The sequence below is a fragment of the Gopherus flavomarginatus genome, chromosome 5 (assembly GCF_025201925.1).
Source record: "Gopherus flavomarginatus isolate rGopFla2 chromosome 5, rGopFla2.mat.asm, whole genome shotgun sequence".
NCBI lineage: Eukaryota > Metazoa > Chordata > Testudines > Testudinidae > Gopherus > Gopherus flavomarginatus.
In genome coordinates this window covers 90,667,613-90,694,725 of record NC_066621.1, presented here as the reverse complement: position 1 = coordinate 90,694,725, position 27,113 = coordinate 90,667,613, and the positions used below count along the sequence as shown (strand labels likewise).

Sequence of the window (27,113 nt, the reverse complement as noted above, 5' to 3'; positions counted from 1 at the left end):
GTTTCTGTGCCTCACACCTCAAGGAGTGAGTGGAGAGTTAACTGTCCATGGCCTATTCAGTCCATGACCCACTCAGATCAGCCTGCCAACTAAGGTAGTTTTGCACCAGCTATGGTGGAAGGTTTGCTAACGCTGACACCTGTCCCTTGGGACTTCGTAAGACCCTCCCTGCATATCTTACAAAAAACCTCTCATTTCATATGGTCACTGGAACAAACATCAGATGATATTTTAAGATGGACTGTCAACTTAGATCAGATTCAAACTGAGACCTAGAAGTGAAAGTCTCCATGTCCCATTGGCTAGTACTGAGCCATCCTGTTCAATATAGTATGATTTTTAAATCAAGTCTTGAAATTTGAGGAGTCCTAATTCTTTGTCCCATTGGTAGGACATTTATGAGAGCCCTGCATTTGTGCAGTGGGTGAGAAATTGCTTTCGGACTCCAAGGGAGGTTTAAGGCATCTGCACTTGCAGATATTTAAACCAGTTAAAGTTGGGAGGTGTCCAGTGAAATATCAGGTCAAACTGGAACACCAAGTGGCATGGTCAGGCTGGCCTATCTATTGATCTGTGACATGACGGCATTGCACCAGGACAAGATGGGTTTCATTCTTCAGCAAAATAAGGGAAGGCAGTAGAAAAAAAAAAGTGTATAATATACAGTCCTTTGCATCTATTAGTTTCTCTTGTTCACTTCAGAATAACCAACTTCAGAACTGTCCTCTTTGTTTTTAAAATGCAACAGAGATTTGCACCAGCCTAGTCTCATCTCTCATTACTCCTCTCCTGCTTTTCATCTGGTACTGATCTCTGGCCTGTTACTTCACACAGCCTCAACCCTGGTGGTGAGAACCCCCTTTTCCTCCCTTGCCTCGTTCTCTTCATTTCTCTCTTTTCTGCTATTGTTTATTCTATTTTCAATACTTTATTTATAATAAAACACACTCAATGTTGAAACTGTATTAATGATCAGAAAAAAGATGAGTCATTTGATAGTAACCCCAATATTAGTACTTATTGCTCACTGCTGATGGGCACCTTTGAAATACAATGGGCGGATGGATAGCATATATAGAGAAGATAGGAGAGGTAAATGATTTTCTTTATTATTTTACTGTAAAGCATTCAAGATGTAGTCTGTATTAATGATGCTACACAAAACCAAGGTTATTTTGTATTTCTTTTTCTAAGGCCATATGCTTGTTCCATGTGCAATAATCACATTCTTAGCACTTGGGCAGAGCCAGTACTGTATGAGAATTCTTTCCAAGGTCTCACCATGATTTCTAATGGAATACCCCCTGCCTTTGCCCCCACAAAACGTGCTCATAGGGAAATCGCAATAGGCAAGACATCATTCAGTCCATTTCTAAGCCTGATGGATCTTTTGTCAGACAAAAGCTTTCCATCCCCTTAAGCCTTTCATTCATGCAATAAACCTACAGAAAAGTTGACATCCTTGATGTGCACACTGAAAAAGCAGCTTGTCACCCCTTCCCAACAGGCCAGGCTGGGGTTGTTTTAGCCTGTTTAAATCTCCCCTCTGTTTACTTTTCTAGTAAAGATAAGGAGGTGTTAGTACTGTTATACAAGGCACTGATGAGACCTCATCTGGAATATTGTGTGCAGTTCTGGTCTCCCATGTTTAAAAAGGATGAATTCAAACTGGAACAGGTACAGAGAAGGGCTACTAGGATGATCTGAGGAATGGAAAACCTGTCTTATGAAAGGAGACTCAAAGAGCTTGACTTGTTTGGCCTAACCAAAAGAAGGCTGAGGGGAAATATGATTGCTCTTTATAAATATATCAGAGGGATAAACATCAGGAAGGGAGATGAATTATTTAAGCTTAGTACCCATGTAGATTCAAGAACAAATGGATATAAACTGGACACTAGGAAGTTTAGACTTGAAATCAGACGAAGGTTTCTAACCATTAGAGGAGTGAAGTTCTGGAACAGCCTTCCACGGGGGGAGTAGTGGGGGGCAAAAGACATATCTGGCTTTAAGATTAAGCTTGATAAGTTTATGGAGGGGATGGTATGATGGGATAGCCTAATTCTGGCAATTAATTGATCTTTGATTATTAGCAGGTAAATATGCCCAATGGTCTGCGACGGGATGTTAGACGGGGTGGGATCTGAGTTACTGCAGAGAATTCTTTCCTGAGTGCTGGCTGTGAGTCTTGCCCACATGCTCAGGGTTTAACTGATCGCCATATTTGGGGTCGGGAAGGAATTTTCCTCTAGGGCAGATTGGCAGAGGCCCTGGAGGTTTTTCGCCTTCCTCTGCAGCGTGGGGCACGGGTCACTTGCTGGAGGATTCTCTGCACCTTGAGGTCTTTAAACCACGATTTGAGAACTTCAATAACTCAGACATAGTTTACGGGTTTGTTACAGGAGTGGGTGGGTGAGATGTTGTGGCCTGTGTTGTGCAGGAGGTCAGACTAGATGATCATAATGGTCCCTTCTGACTTTAAAGTCTATGAGTCTATATGTTAATGTTCTTATAATCGCAGAAAGTGTAAACACTGTTGTTTATGGCATCCTATAGCATGGGAGCACAAAGTTGCTAATGGAAAATTGTTCACTGGGCAACGAGATTTGTTTGTTGACAGTGGAATGATCACTTCTCAGAATATGGGGAAATATAATAAACGTGTAAAAATACAGCATCAGCCATACAACCATACAAAACAGGGCTTGCCAAAAGCCTTCAGCCAGTAAGCTACAGGTCCAGGTAGCTCGGAGAGTTGATATTTAATGGGGAGAGGACTGAGTAGACCTTCAGCACTGAGACCTCTGTGCAAAGAGAGCATCAAGTTCCTTGGCTAGTCTGTTTATGTGCTCCATTTGGTGTTTTTGCAGATCTTTGTTCTTGGATAAGGGCTCATAGCTTGGCATCTTCTGCTGGAACCTGAAGTGAAGTTAACTCTCCACAGGAAAAGCACAAAGCAGTGTGGTGTAGTGGAGTAAGACCAGGACTGGGAGCCAGGAATTCCTGAGTGCTAATCCTGGCTCTCCACGAGCTTGCCGTATGACTATCTGTAAAATACTATTTCCTAAAAATAATGGTAATAACAAAAACAGGCCCTGGTTAGGATTCATACCACTAATATTTCCAAGGTGTTTATAACATATCAAGCTCTGTGTAGCATGGGGGCATAGTTACAATGTTTTTCTCCTTTGTATCAGTAAGAAAAATATTACCAGTTCCAGTGGTATTCCCCATTAAAAGTATAGAGAATAACGGCTCAAACAATAATATTTTATCTACTGAATAAGAGTTCAAAAATACAAAGCCAAACCAAACTATTGTACAAAGTTTTAAAGTGAATACATTACTGGTGAAAGGTGCTTGACTGCGAACTATGAAATTAGAGTCCTGTATTCACAGAACAGGTACAGTACAGGCAGTGACAAAGAAAGCTTCACCCATCCTAGCCTACTGAGAAACGTCTTCATTCTGTCCAGAAGAAGACCCACTCCTAGGTAGGGTGACCAGACAGCAAGTGTGAAAAATCGGGACAGGGAGTGAGGGGTAATAGGAGCCTATGTAAGAAAAAGCTCCAAAAACCGGGACTGTCCTTATAAAATCAGGACATCTGGTCACCCTACTCCTAGGAGAAAGTAGGTGTAAGTGGGTTACTTCACTGACTTCAGTGGTGGTTGTACCCACTTCATGCTAGCATATGAATTTGGTCTATCTAAAAGTAGAATATATCATAGACTATCTTATGTTTTCAGTGTTGTAGCCGTGCTGGTCCCAGGATATTAGAGAGACAAGGTGGGTGAGGTAATATCTTTTATTGGACCAACTTCTGTTGGTGAGAGAGACAAGCTTTCTGTATAATAAAAGATATTCCCCACCTTATCTCTATCTTCTTTATGGGTAGAGATGGACTTTAAAAAGGCCTAAAAGCAGGATAGCATAAGGAATGCTTGCACTGCCAAGCCATGCTCTAACTGTTCATAGGCAGAAGACTCCAACTGCCAGAATCTTTTCATCAGCTGTACAAGGCCACATCACTAAAACCATCATTGCTACTGGTTCCCTTGTTGGGCGGTCTCAGTTGAGAGGTCAGGAAATAAATGGACTGTGGACTCTGTTTTGTACTCTAGCAGTGATCCCTTCAGGTCAGGGCTGAGGCACATTGGTAAGGTAATGCGAGGGGTCTGGGGGTTTGCTCAGTTGTTGCCTGAGCTGTACCTACAATATAAATAAATGGAAGATGTTAGCATCCAGGACTGTCCATTCAGCACCTTTCAGCTACAGTAGATTCACACAAAAATTAAAAAGCCAAAAAGCTCATTTCAAACATAGCTGGAAACAATTGAACCCTATTCAATTAGGACAAGATACTCATATTCACAGTGATGGACAATATGAAAATTATACTAGCAAAGAACAAATTATATTTCTTAAAATGTATTTCTGTAGCAGAAGGATACAAGCAGGATTTACAGAGCAGGTTTGCTGCAATAACTACAGAAGGGCCTGAACCAACCCGCCACCTACAGTTAACAAACTGGCTAAGAGCATCATGTCCTTTTCTACTAGCTAGTCCACAAAGAAAGTAAGAGCCTACTGTAGCTGCCCAGTAATGAAGTCACTCCTTTAGCTTAATTAGTAGAGGCCACTTTTTGTACCAAAGGTCATAGATTCAATCCTCACAGATGATCTCAGTTCAAAAACTCCCTTAGACTATGGTAACACTTGGATCTAGATCTTCTCTCTGTATCTGCAACATCTTTAAACTGGGCCAATCCAAAATCTCAGATCCAAAAATCCCGGTATGTTCAAATCCAGAGGGAAATCTAAACATAGCAGAGTAGGCACACCTCCAGCAATCTTAGTTAGTTACCTTAAGTAAATTTCAACAATTCAAGGCTTAAATCAGATTTATAAAAAAGGGAACGGAGCAGATGATAGACAAACAGTGAGTATGAAAAATGGTTGTGCTGGACCAAGTTTCCTGAATAGGAAAAAGCATCCCATTTATGAATCGGCAGGTAAAAAAGGTTTGCATATGGCCCTGCACACGTTACTTACATAATCTTTTCAAAATTTAATCCAACCAGTTGCCAGATTTTTCAGCAAAACATAAACTGGTTAAGTATAACCAGACAGCACCAGTTTGGCCTGTACACATTATACAGTGTACTTTTTGGGATTATCATCTCAAGAACGCAAATAAACTGGTTTAGTGCATGTAGCCCACCCACAATTGTCTGAATGGTTTATTTTTTAATAATGGTCAGCTAAATCACTAAACCTGGGATCATGTTTGTTAGAGCAGTTGCAAGTCTGGCTGCAAACAGAAACAGCAACTTCTACATCTATTTCCGTTGCTTATTATTATTTATTGCTATTTGTTAAGCATCAGCAGCGTAATCAGTTGTGCAAAGATACAAATGCAGATAGAACGTAGCTCCTTGGTGTTGTAGGGACTATGCACAGAGCATAGCAAGTAGGACTGCAATATGAAGACCAAGGGAAAACTTGAGACTACCCATGGGCCATGTTCAGTGTCTGCGTTTTGGAATTGTGAATGAATTAAAGAAGCAAATAAACTTGTGAGGATGTGAGAGAGCACGTGTGTATGTGTTTTAACTGTCGCTGGGTGCATGGGCATGTATACACATGCAAGAAAATGTCCATGCCTTCAGAAGTACGAGAGGAAAACATGGATCCACTTCTTAGGGATGTGTCTACTGAAATATTAATAAGGAAAAGGTTGGAATGTAGTCTTACATAATTCATTGCTGCTGGGACACAGGGGGAGAGTGAAGAATGGAAAAAACAGTCCATAAAGATGCCAATAGTTTCTAAACAGAAACATCTGTTGAAGTCTTAAAAATGGTCAGGCCGTCAGCAAACCCAGCAACAGGAATGCCTGTAGCTGATCGCTCCTACCCTCATCAGTACTGTGAGCTCTCACCCCTGGGATCAATACAGAGCTTCAGAGACAACTTACACAATGCATCAAATACAGCTCCTTTCTTAAAAGGGAAGGAGGAGGAGGGGGTGAGTTCTCATATTCAGGGAGGGCAAATTATTATTTAGAATGGAAATGTTCAGGGATAGTGGCAAAAGAGTAAGTAAACTTGCAGAGGGTAAAAGGAGACCTGGTGGTTTATCTAGTCTCTCCTGAAGGAGCTAGTGCAGCAGATTTTCCATTGTTTTGTCTGATCTAATTTTAAATCTCAAATAATAGTGCTTTCTCTGGTCCCTCTTGGCAGACTATTCCAAAAACCTCACAGATCTCCATTGCCTTCTGCATGACTGCTTCCCTTCTCCCTTCATGATATTTCATTTTGTTTGCTTTATTCCCTTTTGATACTCACCACTACCCCCGTACACCTCAGTTCCAAACAACAGTTTGGCCTTCCAGAATGCAGCTCTTCCCCTCCCACTCCTATATTTGAAGTACTGTGTAAATTACAGTATCTGTGTCCCTCTACTGAGGACTGAAGGAGGGGACCCGAGCTCTGCTGGGTCATATAAGATCCACTGGAATGGAGGTTCTAATCACTGCACCTCAGCAGGAGTCCCGGGTGCTCAAGTCCCTGCACATCAGAGTTGGAGCCTATCCTGATCCCTCCAAACCCACACAGTGCTCCCTGAACCCCAATAGCTGACAGCTAGTCACTTACTGTGACATGCTAAAACTTCAGTTTCTACATGCTCAGTAAAGAAAACTTTATTCACCACACAATTAAAACTTTAATCAATGGTAATTAAAATGTTAACCACTAAGTGGCAGGTAGAGATCTAATCCATAAAACACAATTTTTGTTTCAAAACCAACATTCCAACAGCCCATACTATGCATGGGAGTGGGCAACAATCTAGGAATGAATGTTTGAGCTTACAGAGTATTCTATTTCAGTTAGTGGTGGCTGAAAAAAAAAATCACAAGATCTTTATTTTACATTTCAAAAAGGGCTAAGGTTTGAGTCCTTAGCATTTCAGAAGTATTTATCTTGCAAGTTTGAAAATATCTCAGTAAAATCCTTCCCCTCCCTTAAACTAAGCACAGTCATTTTCATACCAATTGCCTTTCTACAGAAAGTTGGGGTGGGGGTGGGGGGTCAACATATGGCTTAGATTGGAATTCTCACTGCAACATTAACCTTGGAGACCACAACCAGCTCCTCCATAACAGCAGCAGAGAGAAAGCAGACAAAGCTGGAGGAGTGTGGCTAAAGTGATCAGATGTTCAGATAAACAACTCTGCAGTCACAAATACATGGATTTTCATATTTGGACTTTAGATTCTGCATCCCAAAATCTCAGCTGGAGCTTAGTACTTCATTTTCAGACCTGAGCGCTAAGTTGCCTCAGTATTGAGTATTCAAGGAAGTGGTCACTCCCAAGCGGCTATTTGCCAGCTTGTCCAGCTCTACACTCCTTCCAACGCTTCACTTTTTTGTTAGAGAGGCTGCTTTGAAGAAGGAGGGATGGTCACTGCTTGAAGCTCCCTTAAATTAGTTGCTGTAAAACCTTCCTCTGACTTAACTTTGCTCTCTGACCATATCCTGATCCAAGTAAAACTATCTCAAGGGATGATTGCTTGGCAGTGGACTTCTTCACTCCACCAGCTTTGGAGTAGACTACTTGCACGCAGTGCTGACTGGGATTTGGATAAGGTTTCAGACAGTGGTTCTGGAACTATGGAGCACCGGAGGTGCTATCGTACCTCCTAGCTTGAAGTAGTAATAACAAACAACCAATACACGGTGTCCATGGTTTCCAGTATCAGCACCCCACTATAAAAATTGTTCCAACAGCTGTGGTTCCAGAAGCCATAAAGTAATGGCACTGGACCCAGCCCTGTCATGCAAATGCTGCTCAAAACAATGACAAAAAGCATCCCCACCAGTTTTTGCTTTTCGCTGTGAGCGTGCTGCATGACTTTAGCATTGTGTGTGACGCAGAGAGTCACTTCAAAGCACAAAAAAGAATAAAATGACTCAAGCAGCATCTAGCTTCCGGCTATTCTCACTGCAGGCCTCGAACTGGTCTCAACCAGCTGCTTATAACCAGTTTGGGCTCAGGAAGGCCCTATTTCTCCACAGCACTGCTGGCAGTACATAAGGAAGAATAGTCTACAACCAATGGCAGAGGAAAGGGAACTTATAACTCAGTGTTAAGCCTCTTAGAAAGTGAACTGAGGCTCCACTGAGGTTTTATTTCATAGCCTGGCAGATTTAATACTGTCCATTGGATCAAAGGCACAATGCACTCTTTCTTAATTCTTGCTGAGCTCTTCATTGCTCTCCAAATGGCAGGAGGGCTGCATGGTCTTCCTAGGTCAGTCATTAAATACAAGGAGCCCAGTCCAGAAATTCACCAGGCACCAAATGCCAGGGTGAGACTCTGTCATCCTCCTAGAGCATATCTTCTGACCCTTTTAATTCCTCTTCACTCCCCTGTTCCTTAATACTCTAAAGGAAGAAGCACTGCAGTTGATGTACAAACCCCAGCTGTAATGATTAGTAAAAAGGGCAGCTCCATGTTGGCGCTGATCCTGCCTTCATCTCACTGCATTCATTGTCCATGAGAACAGAAGCTGGATTAGAAGTGGGTTTAGAGTGCAGCAGGGCAATAAGATTAATAACTGCTCTGAGGTTCATTCATGATCAATTGAGTGTGTGTGAATCTAGGGAGGACCTTCTCTAAACAATGTGTGGTACTGGCAATGGCAGTTATGGGATAGGAAATGTTACTTTGAGGTACAAGTGAAACAACTTGATAAACCAGGCCTACCAAATGCTGTTTTGCTTGCACAGATCCACTAGCATTCACCCCAAAAGATCACTATGTGCCTGATCCTTCCCCACTGAAGTTAATAGGAGCTTTACCATTCCCTTCAATGGGCACAAGATTAAGCCCTAGATGAGAGAAGGGGAGGATTACTGTCTGGAACTTTTCACTTTGAAGCAATTGGTCCAAAGACTTGCTAATGAGACGAGCAATTTATCTTAACAGGTTTGAAATAATTTAGCTACTTACAGATGCCAACCATTCTGAACTTTATAGGATCATCCTGATTGCAACAGATTTGTCCTAATGTCATATCCTGCAAGTTGCAACGATTCCCAAAACTATTTCATGCCAGCATAATATTGGCACATTATGACATCACATAGTGACATGATAACCTTATGTCTTGATGCGGTCACTCTGTATTGTGATATGATGTCACTGTGATATTGCACAACTGTATGATGACAATTTTGCCATGACACAATGGTGAGATGAGAAAACATAATGGATTTATCCTAAAGAACAAACTGCTGTATGTGTTAACCCTAAATAAGTCCAAACATTGTGGTACAACTGGCAGGACCTCCTTGAAGGTAGGGGGCATTTCATTCTTTTATCTTTGCCAAAGGAGGTATTAAATGAAGGTCAACCAAAAATTAAAATGCCCTCAAAATATTAATTATTCAAAATTATTCAATTAATTTGTGTATGACTTAATAAGCATGGACTGATCACAAATATGATTATTTAATGACAGTTGCTTTTTGAGCTGGTTGTATTATTGTGACTGGTCAGGTAAATCACATAGTATTGCTTCTCTTTCCTGATTGGACGACCATATAAGAATTCCAGTGTGAATTCTCACACATGCGACTATAAAATACAGTTTTCACACATGATCATGTATGTGATTGTGAAATTTGTTTTCTATGGGAAGTCATGTCAACATAACGTGATTGCTTAGCTGTTTTTATTAACCTAATTAAATATTAATAGAAAATGTTGTGCAGTATCTGCACATGTTTTTCATATAGTTCCCAAAGTAGCAACTCAAAGCAATGCTTCCTGATCACACTGACTGATGGGAGCTGTGGAGGTAAGGTCTTTTCTGCAAACAATGTCACAGCTTAAGTATACTTGGTGTTTCAATATACGGCCACACAGATGGATCTTTTGGGCAACCCAGCTCTATTGGTAATCAAAGCCCTCCTATATACAGGGCAAGGCAGGGTGATGGTTGCTAATGTGGGAACAACATAGAACACCAAGTGATTATCTAGAGAGATGATACTATTTTATATTTATACTGTATAGCACTTTGTCCTGGAGCATTCCAAAGCAGTTTACAAACTACATAAAGGAATCACTACATCCTTCACTGAAATGCAGCCATTTCTGGGTGGAGTGCAATGGCTGTTTAATAGTGCACAGCAACACTACACAACAGTTTAGAATAGGAAGTGAAAAGAATAGTGTATCCAATTGAAAATTGCATGGGGGATTTATGATGTAGAATGTAATTCTCCAAACTTATATCTGAACGGTTAATAGTTGGGGGAAAGTGCTATGGGATCTTTAATCACCACATGTAGTCAAGACCCTGGTTTAACAGCTCATCTGAAACGTGACACCTCCATCCACCCAGTGGCCCCAACACAATGCAGAGACACTTAGAAGAGAGAAGACAAAGGAGGGAGAGACTAGATGGGTTTGTGCCATTCAAAGTATGGTTTTGGCAAGGTCGTGCCTGGCACCACAAACTCTGACCACCTGAGCAATTTATATTGGAGTCACGGAGAAAGGCATATGGAAAACCAGTGTAATTAAAAAACAAAACAAATAATAAAAACCAAAGGTCCATCTAGCCCAGTATCTTGTCTTCTATCAGTGGCTGTTGCCAGGTGCCCCAGAGAGAATGAACAGAAAGTCATCAAGTGATCCATCCCCTGTCACCCATTCACAGCTTCTGGCAAACAGAGGCTTGTATTATTTTGACTGAGACTCTCAGCTAAGTGTTTGTAGTAATTTTCAGTTCTCTTCTCTCACTGACTCATGCTCACAACTCCCTCGTAGTATTCATGGGAAATACACATATACACTGAGGAGAGAATGGATCCCTTAGAATAAGACATGATAACATACGGATCATTGGATGAGACTGGTAGTTAGATATGGAGTCTTTAATCACTACAGTGGGTCATTGGTTTAAAACTAAACAAGGCCAGCACAGTAACCAAAAGGTGTTATTACCTGATGACTGTCAGGCAGCCTATATGAAATGATCTGGGTGTTTTTTTAACTTGGACAGATGTGTACATCAGATCACCACCACAACTGGCACTAACTATCCCCCGTCATAGCAGTTTCTGGACTGACTGGGCTATGGAGACATCACCTTTCACTCCTGGATGTGGTCCCTCCACACTTTAGGATTGAGACAAGTTAACAGGGCAATGAGGAGAAGCATGCTCTGCTGTTCTGTTGATAAACAGAAGAATACATCAGCCTCCAAGGCAATCATACCAGCACTAAAGTTACTTAAAAAAATTAAAAGGGACAGATGGTAGTAAATCTAAGAATGCTGATACTCCTGAGAAGGGAAGTGAGACTTGGGTTATTTCTAAAAATAGCCAGAATTATGTCTGTAGCTTGAGCAATACTCAATTTTTCAGTTTAAAAGGGTCCTCAGAGGCAGCAGCTTCCACTTGCCTATCCCAAGCTTTCCTACGGGGCATGGGAAAATAAGCCCATTGTGTCTGAGGGCTTTGAAAGGGAAAGGAGGCTTGTGGGGAGGAATGGGGGAGAGGGAAGTTAGATCTCAGCTTGAAGGATGGAATTAAACAGAAAACAAACACACATCATCCCCCTCCAACAGACACACACACACACAGCCCTTAAACTCCGAGTGAACTTCGAAATCCAACACTGGACTGGGTTGAGGAGCCGGTGCTTAAAAAAAACTTTGTAAGAAAAAAGCTGATTGTGTGTGTGTGTGTGTGTGTCACACAAGCGGCTCAGGAAAAGAGAACTGTCAAAAGCCCAGCCCAGTGTCTGGCTTTTTTGTTTCTGGTGAGGATTTTATAAATATTTGGAAGGTTGCGTGGGGGATGGAGGAGGGAGGCAAGATAACTTTTCGGCCCTCACGGCACAGCAGTTTTCAAGGCCTGCTTTTCATTAGTATCGCCTAGCAACCAACTCATCTGCTGCAAATCTCATCACGCCCCAGCAAAGCATCCAAGGCACGCTAATCTTTTCATTTAATAGCAAAGCTGCTGTAATCTTTCTTCCTTTTCTCTTCTTAAACAGCAGACAACAACAACAACGATAAAAAAAGAATCCAGCCCTGTTCTTCCTGCTATCCTCCCCTGACCAACTATCACTGACCTAGCGCTTTGCTGAGTTCCCACATATGACCTGTGTGTGTGTGTTCTGACTGATAAGTACCATCTGCAAAGGGAAGCTTGAGTCCACTTTACTTTTTGTGCCACGCATGTTGGAAGGGGGGGGGAGTATTTTGCAGGCTCTGTGCTGAGAGAGGGAGGCAGGGAGACAGCAATCAGGAGTTAGAATAGCTTAAACCAAACTCTGGCTTCAGATATTGTAACTGAGACTCCCCATCAAGCAGGAGAGAACTGGTTTCATCTGGCATGTGTGTATGTGCGCACAAAGGAGCACCGTATCCCCTTCTGAACTGGAGTGAGCCTTGCACTGTAGCTGATGCATTCTATCAACAGCCAGCTGCAAAACAAGGCAATACTATGGAATCTCCCTGGGCTTTGCTCATCATATCACTGCTGAAAATGTCACCCCTTAGTAGGGGGAAGTGGTCAAACAAAATAAGATTTGTCCTGAGTATCTGCCCAGAAACCAAACCGAGCTCCAAAATTTCCAATTTTTTTTTTTTTTTTTTTGCATTTGACATTTAAGATAAATCCCCCCTGCCTCATTTTCAGGCATCTCTGCACTTTCAGATTCCAAAGGGAAGCACAAATATACCACAAAACAGGCCACATTCACAGTATTTCTCAGCTGGTCAGAGGCAAGAAGGACCTGAAATCTTACAGGAAACCCAGGTCTCATGAGATTTCTAGCCTTGCTTTTGCAGATGAAAGAGAGTCAGATACTCAAGGGTCCATGACACTTTCTCCTTATCTCCTCTCTCCTACCACCTCCTGGATATTTTTTAATGCCCTTCCCTCCCAAAATAATGAAGCTTTAAAGTGCTATTCTAAGGCTTACTCCACATTCCCTGATATCCTGCCCCCTGCCAAGCTGCACGCAGAATCTTCCTGAATAACGATTGCCACGTTTTGAACAATTCAGCAATTTCAGTTGTCTCCCCTTCCCCTTGGACCTATTTGAAATTTTCCCAAGCTCAAGGCTGGCAGCATTTCTTGAGGAAGATACTATAAGGGCTTAAGTCACTTGGAACAATAAGATATTTGCAATATCGGATGAAAATGAGGGCAGGATCAGTTTATATCAGGTTAGGTAGAAACACAGAGAGACCAGGACTCTAAGGTATCTGGGCTAAAATTGGGGCACTGTAGTGCCAACGAAGGAGCAAATAGGTGTGTGGGGAGTGTGGGGGAGGATTCTGAAATTGTGGAAGATGCTTCATGGATTTCAAATAAGATTGCACACTTTACACCACAGTGGACTCTTCAAACCCTGCAAGGAAGAAACCCCTCGGATCACCATGTAGATCAAGTTAGGGGGCTTATAGTCATCACCTATTGCGGGCTCTCCATGACAACAAAGTCCTGACAGGCAGTCCTGCCAATAGAACATTCTAGAGTCAAATCAAAAGGATGGCTGCACAACCCGGGGAGAGAACCCTGAGGAAGCTCAACCAATCTCAGCTATATCCTCTGGCAACCACTTCAAAAGGTTTCATGGAGCGGAGCGCTCACAAGGAAATGAAACAAGACCCTTCATGCACCATTTATTGCGCCTCACAGGGAAAAACTGCCAGGTTTTGAAAAACACATCCACCTCCTCCCTCCAAACAAACTTCAGTGCTACCAGCTTCAGCACTCCTTATGCTGTAAACTTTTCCAGAGTCATCAATCAGGTGAAAGCTCTTTTCCCTGTGCACATACTGTGCTCTGCAACCATTATGGGTTGGCTCTACTCCCACAACCAACTGGAGACAGGGAAGCTCCAAATATTTTCTACAGGAAAGGAAATACAAACTCTGGCTTAGTTGTTTAATTTTTTTTAAAGTATTTCTGGATCCTCACTGGTTCACTTGCTGACATGGAGTTATATACTGCACATCGATAACTCACATTTAAAGGGACAGTGTTGAGATGAACATTTTAACAATTTCCTTCACTCGTGTTCCTAGTGACCCTGTAGATGATTAAAAAGCTAACTGACTTTTCACCACTGAAGCAAGGTTTTGCGGTCACTGGAGGGGCAGAACATTTGGGACTCTTGGGAGGAGCAAATCCAGCCTTGTCTCACCTCCTCTTGCCAGGAAAGTGTGCTTCTTCCTCTTCTATCAGTTCTTGATCCCTTCCCAAGATTATGAACTGAGGAGTGTAAAATCAGTTCAGCTTGCAGTGGGTAAGAAGTAGCATGAAAGCCAAAGCAACTCTGTAAAGGGAGGCAGGGCTAGATGCCAAAAGAGGACAAGTGGGAAGTACAATGCCATTCAGTAACCAATGTGGACATGCCACTGTTCCCCCACCTCCTTTTTTTTTTTTGGGGGGGGGGGAGTGAAGTACCGTGATTGCCCTTTAAAAGTTTCTTCTGCTTTGAAAGGTTCTGCTAGCCTGAGAGATATGCCCTATGCTGAAAATGGGGAGTACCACTTGAATTGGTAATTTCTCTCAGACCAGGAGAAATATTTTAAGTGCATCCACTGTATTAGTAAAATGGCAGCTCTCATTAAGAGAAACCTAGGTGATATTCAGTTATGAGACAAGCATAAACAGTTTTGAAAAAATCCTCTCTCTCTCTCTCACACACACACACTTGCAACTAACCATTGCAATTTTTCTTTTATTGAACCACCGAGAATACAACTTTCAGAGTATTTTGTAGTTAGAGAGCAAACTGTTTGTTAAATTGGCAGAATATTGGCTGAAAGCAGGAAGGCGCTTGAAGCCAGTTAAACAAGGTTACACAGGTGCTGCTGCTTCAAACTGAAGAAAAAATAAATGATCACATGTTTGAGAAAAATAATCTAATATTTGGGACTCTTACTGCATGCATGTCAAACCACAAGCTTGCTTCAGCAGTGCTGCCCTCCTTTAACTAGCCAAACATCACACTGACATTCTTTTGTGAGTTGTGGTTTAAGAGACACTGCCATATGCAAAACTGAGGTCTGCACAGTTCTTAGAACCAGTAACTATTTGTGTACATTCTGGTAAACTTTTAGGCAATCATGCCAAGGTAAATCTAACATGCTAATGGGTCTGAGCTTTGGGATAGGTTTTACAGACTCCTAAGATTTCACAGTTGTCATTTAAAACTGTTCCCACCCCCACAAATCAAGACAGTTTCAGTTTCTGGTGAAAAAGCAGGAAGACGAGAAGAGTTTAAAAGCTGCCATTATCATAACACAAAACCTTAAACTAACAGGAGTTTGGAGCAAGCTTGACTACTATCATCACTTGAAATGGGCCCAAACCAAACCCTATATCTGAGCATCCCCAGACTTTAGAGAAACTTCGATCTGGGCTGGGGCACAAACCTAGTCATCACCAAGGAAACAAATGCCCCCAGCCCCAAACTGTATGTTTACTACTGCTATCACGTTTCTTAAACAGATGAGCTATCCTTTGTGGGTATATCTAAACTGCAGCTAGGAGCAAGCCTCCCAGCCCAGGCAGACAGACTCACACTAATGGGGCTGGAGCTAGTGCGCTAAAAATAGCAGTGTGGGTATTGTGGAGACTTGGGTTAGTCAACCAAGCTCAAGCCAAGGGGGCTCAGGTGGGCTTCAGAGCCTAAGCTCCCACCTAAACCACTAAGGCCACATTGCTATTTTTAGTGCACTAGCTCAAGCCTCACCGGAATGAATTTGCCTACCACCACTGGGAGGCTTGGGCCCAGCTGCAGTGTAGACATACTCAGAGAGACAGATATGATCTTACAGAGGAAACACAAAAACTGAAAGTTGATTTGGCACAGAAATAAGTCTAAATTAACCTTTAAAATTATTTCTGGCTCACACAAGTCTTCCTACTTTTTATGTGCCTGATCCCTCAAAATGCACTGTTCTGGGAGGTCAAAGATACAAGAAAACTCAGGGTATGTCTTCACTAGCCACGTTAAACAGCTGCCACAGCAGCACTTTAATGTGGCTGTGCAGTCGCAGCACCAGCGCTGGAAAAAACCACCCCCACGAGGGGAGTAGTTCCCAGCGCTGGTGCACTGTCTACACTGCCACTTTACAGCGCTGAAACTTGCTGCACTCTGGGGAGTGTTTCCCCACACACCCTCCTCTGAGGTCCCTCCTTTTGCAAAGGATCATTTAGCATAGGGAAAACAAAGCACGACAAAAGCAGGATTACTTGGGCAAATCTTTTACTAAAGCCTGACCCCAGATGCACAGTACTTTCCTTCTTAACTTGTGTAAATTTGATTTTAAACATTAACTTTAACAAAAATTTTAAATCGGTTTTAAAGTTAATTTAGAGATAGTGAAAGGTGCAGCTCTGACAGCCCTGGAGACAGAGCTCCTCTCTTTATCCACAGAACAGGTACCACATGGATAGACCAGCAGCACCGGCTTCCCCAAAACGTTGCTCTGCCAATGTGTGTCACCCCAAAGCGACTAGGACTACAGGTGAGAGGGGAAGGCAGTCTCCATGACCCATTCAGTCCCTGACCTCACTACTGAGACTGACAAAAAAGACATCACTACTAACTGTGGTGGTGTATATTTGTGCCGTGGCCTCTTGCCCACTAAGAGCCAGAGTGAGATCCCCTAATTAATTTCACCTTAGCTACTGGACAGCCACCAGATAGTTGTGAGTCTTGTGTAGAATTGTTCCTGTATTTTATTGTAATGATCTTATTCTTCATATAGGTGTGGAGTCATTAGTTAGGAATCCTCCGGTCTTTTACTTTCAGTTCTAATGAAACACAGAAACAGAGTTCTAGGTTCTATACTTGACAGTCTTTAGTAGCTATTTCACAGCTGTCTAGTCATATATGGCAGTGCTGGGTTAGTTCTTGTACAATGAAGTGAGCTAGATGAGCAACCCCACTTTGGAGTACCAATTGTTCACCTTGACCCACTTACTAAGATGGGAAAGAGAGTGCGCCCCAGTTGGAGGTCTGTTTTTTTCTCTAGCTGGGTCCTCCTCCCTCCTAAAAGTGACAGAGTTACAGGACCTAGTTCCTTTAAAGGATCGGTCCTTTTTTAGCACCTTAATTTTAACACGATGAGAGAGGTTGCTGATATCTACAAGTTTTAGAGCAGGCTTGGGCATGAAACAGTCTGGATAGCAGAGAGCTAAAGTGAGTGCACAAGCTCTCCTCTCATCTGCTGTTCCACTACGATCTCTTCCCTGTTAAGCAGCCTACATATTTAAGATCCCTTTTAAAAGTTTCTGATGTACAATGTTACTCCTAATGGGGCGTTACACCTGTGCATCAAGTGTAAAATACAAAGGGCAAAACCCAGAGGAAATGGGTAAAGTGGCTTAAGTTGGACCCCCAACACTAATTTATAATCCCTTACACATAGGTAAAGTAGATACGGGTCCATCTAAGGGAGTCTAACAGAGCATAATGGAGAATGAAAGTTAGTGTGAGTGTGTGTAGAGGGGGATGTTGTCTCACCTACACCATCTTACACATCATCTCTGAGCTTGGTTCATGGAATCCTACATATTTGTTTCTTATTTCTAAAATGGGTTTCATCAGGGTTTCTCAAACAGGGCTCGCCACTTCTGTAGGGAAAGCCCCTGGCAGGCCGGATGGGTGCGTTTACCTGCACCGTCCGCAGGTCCATCCAATCACGGCTCCCACTGGCCGCGGATCGCTGCTCCGGGTCAATGGGAGTTGTTGGAAGCGGCAGCCAGTACGTCCCTCAGCCCGCGCCGCTTCCAGCAACTTCGAGCAGTGATCTGCGGCCAGTGGGAGCCACGATTGGCCAGACCTGCGGACGGGGCAGGTAAACACACCAGCCTGGACCACCAGGGGCTTTCCCTACAGAAGCTGTGACCCCTGTTTGAGAAACCCTGGGTTTCATGGTTTGTATAGAAGGTTGTTCCCTTTTTCTTGTCTTTCCTTCATCACAACACAGGCAGTTGTGGTCTGATCCAATGCCCACTTAAGTCAATGGAAAAACTTGCACTGCCTTCACGGGACATTGGGTAATGCCTTTGCTGAACAAGGTAAAAAAGCAACAGCAAAATGGCTAAGAGCTGGATTGTAGGGAGCACCCAAAGAATCATAATTAATGGCAGTAAACTACTGCAAAGAGAAGTGATTAGTGAGGTACCACATAGAGTTTAGAGCTGAAACCTGCTGTCCAGTGTTCAGCATTGACTGGGAAATGGAATTAGCTGTGTAGCGCTCACATCTACAGGTGACATATGATAAGACACAAAATAGTTGACACAGTGGAGGATATAGTAAAACTGGTCCTTGGCATATAAATTAAATCAACTTTATAGGCATCAGTAGTCCTAGTCCTTTATAGGCATCAGTAAAGTGGGTGTAAATTAGTCTAAGGGAGTCTAACTGAATATAAGGCTTGTGAAAGTTTAACTAAAGGTGATATTTTAACTGGTGCAAATCCTAGTGTGGACAGTTTTATTCTGCAACATGTTAAAACTAAACCATAATAAGTACGTCCACACAGTGGGTTAACTGGTGCAAATTTTCCATGTAGACAAGGCCTTTGTGATTCCAAGGGGCCAAATTTTGTATTAATATACATGCTGTGCACCTCCATGGAAGTCACCAAGTATGCTGGAGATGTAAACCTGAAAAGAATTTGCCCCTATACAAGGGAGCATAGGATGAGTCTAAATTGGCATAGCAGACCTTAAAGTACCAAACATCTACAAAAACTCTTGCACTACTAGGCAACCATTCCAAAGGCAAATCCATTGGCAGCAGTGCACAGGAAGCATTCCCTCCTCCCTCTCCACTGTACCTGTTCTCTTCATGCTTGTGAACTGGCTGTTTAAGGAAATTTACAAGAACCTTGGTCTCCCAGCACTTCAAAGAGCAAGAGTCTTGTACATTTCAATATCCTGCCAGCTGGAAAGAATGGAGCGGAGCTGGCTGCGGCTGTGGGGGAGGAGAAAGGAAGTGCCTGTGATCTAGACTATAACTGGTACATACAGTAGGTCTAATTCTTGCCCTATCAGCCTTGACGCAACGTGTCCCTTTCCTTCAGCTACTTTAGATAAACAGGAAAGAAAAAAAAAATCAAATCACTGTTTGCCAAATGAAAAAGGACCAAACTAGTTAGGAGAGAAACCCTTATTGTTAAGTGTTCTAAAGGGGATTTTGAACAATAGAGAATGAAATATACTGTATGGAAAATACGGGTTTGAAGAATGGAACTGCCACTGCTGCTATGACCAGCTCATATAAACACCACCAAAAAGTAGATAGCAGTTTTCTTGAAAGTTATGATATAAGAAGAATACTTTGCAGTTCTAAAAGCAAATGTTGTCAGAAACTCTAACAGCTTTACAAACATTAATTAATTAAGCCTGTGAAGTGCCCATTTTGCTGAAGGAGAAAATGAATCACAGAAGGTTGAAGCGGCCAGCCAACATCTCCAAGGCATAGCTGAGATTAGAACTCAGAAATCCTGCCTCCCATTGCCTTCTCTAACCATTAAATTGTGTTGCCTTCCATTATTAAATATTCCTTAATTAAACTTGAATGCCTGCACTATATCCAAAAAGTAGATGGAGCCTGGTAACAAAGGCTTATGGGAATGATGTGCTCCAGTCTCCACCAGCCAATCTACTTTCCTGCTGATTTTCTGCTAAGGGTATGGGGGAGAAAGAGTTACTACCACTAAAAAGGCACATTCTGCAGTTGAAGATCGTGAAATATGCCTCTTACCAATTATTTTTGTTTCTCTGGCCCACAGGCCACAACTAAAAGTGTAACTCAGCCATCACCTCAGAATGAGTTTGACTCTTTTGTTTTAGAGAATTCTGTTTAGTTACACACAGAAGATAGTTAAATTCACCATTGGTGCTAGTGGGCACAGCTCCAAAGAAGTCAATGTAACTTACATATGCAAGAGGTAAGTGTGGTCCAGTGAATTTAATCTTTTATCAAGTATTTGAGTCAGATTTGATCATTTGGAGTATAGACATAAATAGGCTGAACAGATTAATTCATTTGGCCTATTTCCCCACATTTTGTAGGTTGCTTTTTGCCTATTAATAAAAATTACCACTTTTATAAACTCATTTACCTCCTCAATCCCTCTGAAGTAGATATTATTTCCAAAATGAATCAGAGAGGTTAAATGATTTGTCCAAGACCACTCAATGAATTGGTAGCAGAGTTAAAATAAACATTCAGGAGCTCCAGGTCTTAGTCATGTCATCTATTCTAGCCAATACACCACGCTGTACTCACTTAAAATCAGCTGTATGGTATTATGCATTCACCTTTTAACAGGTTCATCCATAAAGGACTCGCTTATTCCTTCCAGCTGGTCCTTCCACAGGCAGGGTTGAAAAAGTTTCCCTACCACTGCCAATGCTGTAACTGTTCTGGGGTTAAGAGAGGACTTCCAGGGCTGTTAAACCAGTACTTTCATTTTTCCTTACTCTTGACCAGTCCCACGTACAGCTGGAATTCCACTGGGCTCCCTTCAAATCTTCATGAAGCAATGGCTGCTGTCTGGGTTCTCTGTTGTCTCCTACTGACAACTGTCTGTTGTTGTCTCCTACTGACATCCTCCCCTTACACCTCTGACCCTACACCTTTCCTTTTGTTAAATTCAATTGAGAGCAGTATCTTTGTGGCACCTCCTCTCTGACTAGGGGGCGGGGGCAATGCTGTTTCTTAGGGAGGAGCTTCCCTCCCTAAAGTGGAGGCCAACTAGGCCAGCACTTTCATTCATGAGCTACATATTGACTTTAAAAAGTTTGGAAACAACATGTTCTCCATAACATGAAGGAATGGAGAGGCTTAAAAGCAAATTCAAATCCCCAGACAGAAAATATTTGCCTGACCATAAATCTGGGTATACTGATGTTGCTAATTCTGACATTGCACAATCAGTAGCTAGCATACAAAAAAACTGGAGACTGTGGCTCGGAGTCGCCCATTTGTTAATGAAACAGGTTTTGGAAAATAAATGTTGGCACATCATTAAAAACCCCCAACACATTCTTGTAGTAGACTGAACATTTTTCTTCTGAAAATCTGACTCCTGAGAGTAACAGAATGGGCTGGTACTCAACACTGAACAGCAGACATTTGTCTGCCATTATAAATTGATTTCTGGTTGGGAGAGGATGGGGGTGGAGAGTTGATTATGTAGCTATTTTTTATTAATCCATCATTTGAGACTGGAAATATGGTTATGCCTTAGTGTTGTGGCTCCCAATAAAAAAAGAAAGAGAAACTGTGAATTTTGACCAATCCGAGAATTTCAGTTTCTCCTCTCCTGAAAATTACATGACCCATGGCCCATTTTTAAAGCCAAATTTCAATCCTTTCCAGCCAGCTGTCAGGAAACCACAGAAGGTGCTCGAAAGAGCACAAGAAATGGCTGGTTCTAATCTCGAGGAAAAAAAAAGTGAGGAACAAGGCAGCTACTTATGGCAGAATGTTATTTTTTCTTCAGTCCCTGCCTGCATATTTTCACAACATGTGTACTCTGTTACCCCGTCACTTCCCTGTTTTCCTTGGGTAAATATCTCCGCTTTGGCATAAAAAAAGCCCAGGGGTACTACTTGTAAGGGCTGCACTCGCCTGGATATGTTGTTTTTGAATTGAGCACACACACATCAGATACAATGGACACATTTCAAATTGGGAGTTTAGCTATTATGGATGTTGCTTTTAGCTTAACCTCTTCAGCTGCTGGAGGGCTTGTGAATGGGGTAGTCCTTTGCCAGATCTAGGGAGTTCATAGAGAGCAAGCACGACAGCCCACTCTGAGAATCCAGAGCACCCAACCCTTTTCCAGTGCAAGAGATCAAGGATGCAGAAGAGCACACCAACCCACCCCAAGTACTGGGCAGGGAGGAAATCCTCCTTGGTACAGAAAGCACCCTCTCTTTGTAAAATCAAATGCAAATCCTCCCTGATCAGAGAGAAAATGGATGGGTTTGAGTTGTGGCTTTGCCATCGAGCTAGCTGATGGGGGACATACAGAGAGAGAGAGTTCTGAATTGATTACACATTGCTCAGCCCCAATCCATAGCAAACAGCCTACAGATGCCTCTGACAGACAAAACTAAAGGTGGAGATATTATATATATATATATATATATATATATATATATATATATATATATATATATATAATATCCTCATTTACAAGTTCTTCATAGGGAGCAAGAAATACAAAAGGAATCTTTCTCCATCGTCTAATACAATAGACACTACATCATGATAATCTATATATCATAAAGACAATCACATCTCTCCATCTATAGTAAGTGTAGTCTTACAGAAAGAAGAGTTAGTTTAGACCTATGATCTATAGGAGGATTAGGTGCAGGATTGGGAATCAGGAAGTTCTGGATCTAATCCTGGCACTGATACGGACTCACTTTATGACTGAGGAAAGACACTTCACTCTCAGCCTTAATCTCCCTCTGTAAAATGGGGATAATGATACTTTACGTCAGGACTAACCAGATAATGGGCCCGATTCTATAAAGGTATGGCATAGTTCCTGACAGACACTTTAGTGCCCATTATCCAGACTAACAGATCCAGACTAACACGGCTACCCCTCTGATACTTAAGTGCCCTAAACTCCCACTAACTGCAAGGAGAGTTGACAGCAATCAATACAAGATTAGGTCCAACACTTGTAAAGTGCTTTTGAACATGAAAAAGTGCTACATACACGCTAACTATTATTATGAACTACATGGACGGCACGTGAACTCCCCTGTAGCAGGGTGCTGCTGCAAGGGCACCTAATTAGCCCCTGCTCAGCCAGCCCCAATCAGGGGAAATAGATTGGGGCTGGAGAGAAGTCTGGTGCCTGGCCTCTGGAACTGGCTGCACCTGTGGGCCTGCAGGTTGAAGGGCCATAAAGGCTGGCTGACAGCCAGAGAACATGGGGGAATGGCCAGAGAAAGGGCGGTTTCCAGGCTGGGGTAGACTCCCTGTAAAAGAGGAGACAGTAAGACCTGTAAAGCTCTGTAAATAGTATCACTGGTGGTGGGAACTTTGTGTGAATAAAAACCACAGGTGCTGCATTAAGAAGAGGCTCGTAGTGCTTTACTGGGACAGCAAAGAGCTTCAGCAAGGGGGGGCCAAGGAAAGGGCCTGGTTACATCCCCGTACAGGGAGGCTAGCCCCTGGCCCCACCTCTTTTGCCTGAGGCCTTGGCCCTTTTGCTCTCCTTCCCAGACGGAGCCCCAAGCTGCCAGCCAACCCACCCCGGGTGCTGTGGCCCACATGTCCAGAGCCCTAGGCTGCCCTGCCCCAGCTGGCACAAGCCCTGGGCTGCTGGCTAGCTGTCCCGCCCCTTCCCATCACATCACCCTTCTTTTGAATCCCTCCTCTCATTCAAGCTTCTACTCTTGACCTTCAAGGCCCTTCACAATTTTGCCTCTCCCAATTTATTCACTCTTGTCTCATAAAACATCACTTTCCTGTCCCACTCTTCCACCAAGAGTGCCAGCCTCAATCACCCATCTGACCATTCTTCCCATAAGCTCCATATTGTCTTCCAGGTTGCTCTGTATGGTTGGGGTACCCTCCTTGAACTGATCTGTAAAGCTGCTACCCTCTCTTTCAAATAAAACACCTGTGCCATGACTCCTACAAGAAATTGGCTAACGTGACAGCAGAGCTGAGGAGCAGTTGGGGAAAACTGATATTTACACATTCAAATGACAGAAAACAGTAAATACAAATACATTTGTAAGAAACATATAAATCTGATTGTTTTCCTCTTCCCAGATTTTCATATGCTGCTTGTCTTCTTAAATTGTAAAAACAATGGAGTCCCTTCCTGAGCGACGCCTTGAGTTTTTCCATACTATGAATATTAAATAGTGATAATTTTTCTATCACATTTGCTTGGAAGAAAACAAAGCTAGCACGTTTAGATACTAAGGGACAGATTCTGGCCTCTGCTGTGTGCAGGCTGTAAAGCCAGCCCAGCTGGCTACCCAAGGATTTACCTGGTGCATTAGAATCCCCTGTTGGCACAGGGATGGTGTAGCTGGATCTTTGCCACTCCATTCTCTCCCACCAGTGGCCACCACCCTTAGTATAAAGCATAGAAAGTGTGTTACTGCATACCTGGGTAAACAGGTGGTGGCCAGATCACTGTCTGGAAACTGTTGTAACCAGGTGCATGATAGCTCAGGTCTTGAAGGTGCTCTAACTTGTGCCAGCAGCCACACTGATTACCCAGCTAGTCATAGGATTGGAGAGATTAAAGACAACTTTGCCATCTCCCCTCTGAGTCTTGCACTAAGTGGAGCTTGGCTGATACCAACAATCTAGACCTAGAAGTTTTGGTATCTAACAGTAGTACTATACCAGAGATGGAAAAATCCTGCATGGTTTGGTTTTTCAAAAAATCTTTACTAGTTCTTAACATTTGAAAGACACAATTGTCCCTAACAAAAAATGACTCCTCTCTCATTCCTACCCCAGAATAAAATGCGGAAATCAAAATGTTCCATGTTTGGGAATCAATGAAACAATAAAAAGTTTTATAGTGTAGAACCCACAAAGTCTTAAAACAGCCCTACAGATCAGAGCCCATGTTTTAAAAAAAATGTGGTATGCAAAATCTCCACGCAGAGTTCGGAATACAAGCATCTTACATTTCTATAGCACCTTTCAAACCCATATAGTTCCCAAAATGCTGTCTAAACGTTAACAGATTGAACAAACTAGATCACTTAGGTAGGAAATATTTTATCCACTAGTAAAATGCAGCCACCTCTGGAGTGAAACATAGAAGTTTTTTATAAGAAAGAAAACACAGGATCCAATTAAAATTACAAGGTAGATTTAGGACTTGTAGGGACATGGGGCAACATAGACTCTGGGCACCAAATGGAATTTTATTAAAATTAAAAGAGCAAAATACAGGTAGCTTAGCTAAACAATTACTAAGAAGGAAGACAGTGGAGAAGGGGCTGGAGTATATCCATTTACAAGTATCCATATCTGAAACATTTAAACCCCAAAAGATAGATGAAGTTAACTCCATGGGATGAATGTAATCAGGATAACAGGATAAAACGGCTAAGGGAAAACTGTAGGTTAATATCAATAAAAACTTCTTGTTGGTATCAATCAATAGAATGGAAAAGCACTGGACAAAGCACTGGAAAACATACTTCATGGAACCATTCTGAGTTGGCTGGAGGGTATGACTTAGCCGATCTAACAGGTTTTTCCATCTATAATATCTGTGGGTATGTCTGTATTGAAGTTAGCCTGGGTGATCGGTACCTGGGTTAACCTAGCCTGTGTGAGAACAGCCATACTGCAAATCATACTTGAGTTACTCTGTCTTCACTGGTGCTGTAGCCACTTCTAGTACCATCCAGCCCTATGTTTGCCACTTGGGTTGGGTCTACACTGGAGCCAGAAGGTGTAATTTCCAGTGCAAGTAGACATACCCATGCTAGCCCTGATTGAGCTAGCAAAATAGAAGCATAGCTGCAGTGGGGCAAGCTAGCCACCCAAGTACGATCCCATCCGAGACCCTAGGCATGTACTTGGGGCAGCAGCCTATCCCACCACCATGGCTAGACTTCTATTTTTAGTGCTCTAGTACAGTTGGAGCTGGCACCTTCCAGCACTAGCATAGACATACCCTAGAACTTCAGGGCATATGCCATGGTTCTTTGTGCTGCAGTAAGCTTAGCCGTGCTATGATTCTTTCTAAGAGCACTGTGGGAGAACTTACTTCTGGACACACAGGGGGAACTGTGGGAAGGCACTGGAGCACTAGCAGCACTCGAGTAATTTATCTTGTGTCCTCAAAACAAAGAGGATGGGTTACCAGCACTCGAGGTCCAGCCCATACCCCAAGGCTTTGTCAGCTAGCCGAGTTTGAAAACACCAGCAAACCTGGCTATCGGAGGGTTTTGTGTGTGGATGGGAGGGGGTTATGGGGTAACACCTGGGTAAGAGCCCAGGTTAACTCTTCAGAGAAGACGTACCCTTTGATTGTATGTGTGATCCAAAAAAAGCACAAAGCCTGGCTGATTACCAAAAAAAGCAGTTTGTAACATGCTACCAGGCATGCCTGCAAGAAAACCCAGAAGAAAAGAACTAACTAGATAATGTGCTGCCAAAAGCTGATGTCTCTGAGATGCTGCAATGAGATTATATGGGCCCAGTTTGCACTGCTGCTGCATGTCCTGTGAATATAGGGGATGGATACTTGCTACAGCTCATATATGACACCTGTCATCAGGCAGTTTTTCTCTTAAAATTAATGTATTTAGGCTTGAGCAATGCAGCCCCATGATACACATGATAATGAGCCCCCTGACATTTGTTCTTTTCCCAGCCAGCTGGGGTTGGGTCACAGATCAATCTTTTCCAGGTATACTGGTCCAATGCTAGCTGCATACCTACTCCATCTTCCCAGACACAGTTGGTCTGCCATTTTCTAAGCTGTCCTCTTGTGCTTGGCCCACATACTCTTAGCTCAAATGCTTCCCTAGTGGAATTTCCTTCGTACATGCCCATACCACCGCTAGGCTCCTCTCTTGCAGCTTTTCTCTGATACTACAGGCCTTGGTCTCACGCTCCTGATGACATCATTCCACATATAGTCCAGCAATGTAATCCCATCACTGTCCTCAAACATCTCATTTCAATGACTTGAAATCTTCTCAAATGCCTCTCTTTGGTTGCCCATGGCTCTGATCTGTATGGAAAAGCTGGACTTATCACGGTCTGACCTGAAATTTATCTCTGAATAAAGTTACTGGAAGGGATTCAAAATGTCAGGGCATAACAAAATAATTCCCCAATAGGTTTCATAGAATGCTCTTGACATGCCCATGTCTACAGTCCCTGCAAGCCTTTATTTTTTTCCAGCACTGTTTTCCTACCATTACTTTCCTCCTTTCCTTAAAGGGGTAAAGACCAAGAAGGAAAAAATCCTGCATATGTAAGCACAAATGTCAAGGGACTCTCAATAAACGTCT

At 42.7% G+C, this 27,113-nt stretch overlaps 1 protein-coding gene across 14 annotated transcripts in view; it reads right to left on the bottom strand.

The window, feature by feature from the left end:
* Window positions 1-27,113, bottom strand: part of RAD51B (RAD51 paralog B) — a 680,879-nt gene that overhangs the window by 104,306 nt on the left and 549,460 nt on the right. Inside the window, exon 11 of one of the 14 annotated variants that reach the window (XM_050953542.1) lies at window positions 2,867-3,064. The exons of the other annotated variants lie outside the window; for them this stretch is intronic. Coding sequence (XP_050809499.1) covers window positions 2,931-3,064 — 134 coding nt within the window. The 3' untranslated portion in view covers window positions 2,867-2,930. Of the gene's footprint in view, window positions 1-2,866; window positions 3,065-27,113 lie in introns of those variants that run through there. 14 annotated transcript variants of the gene reach the window in all.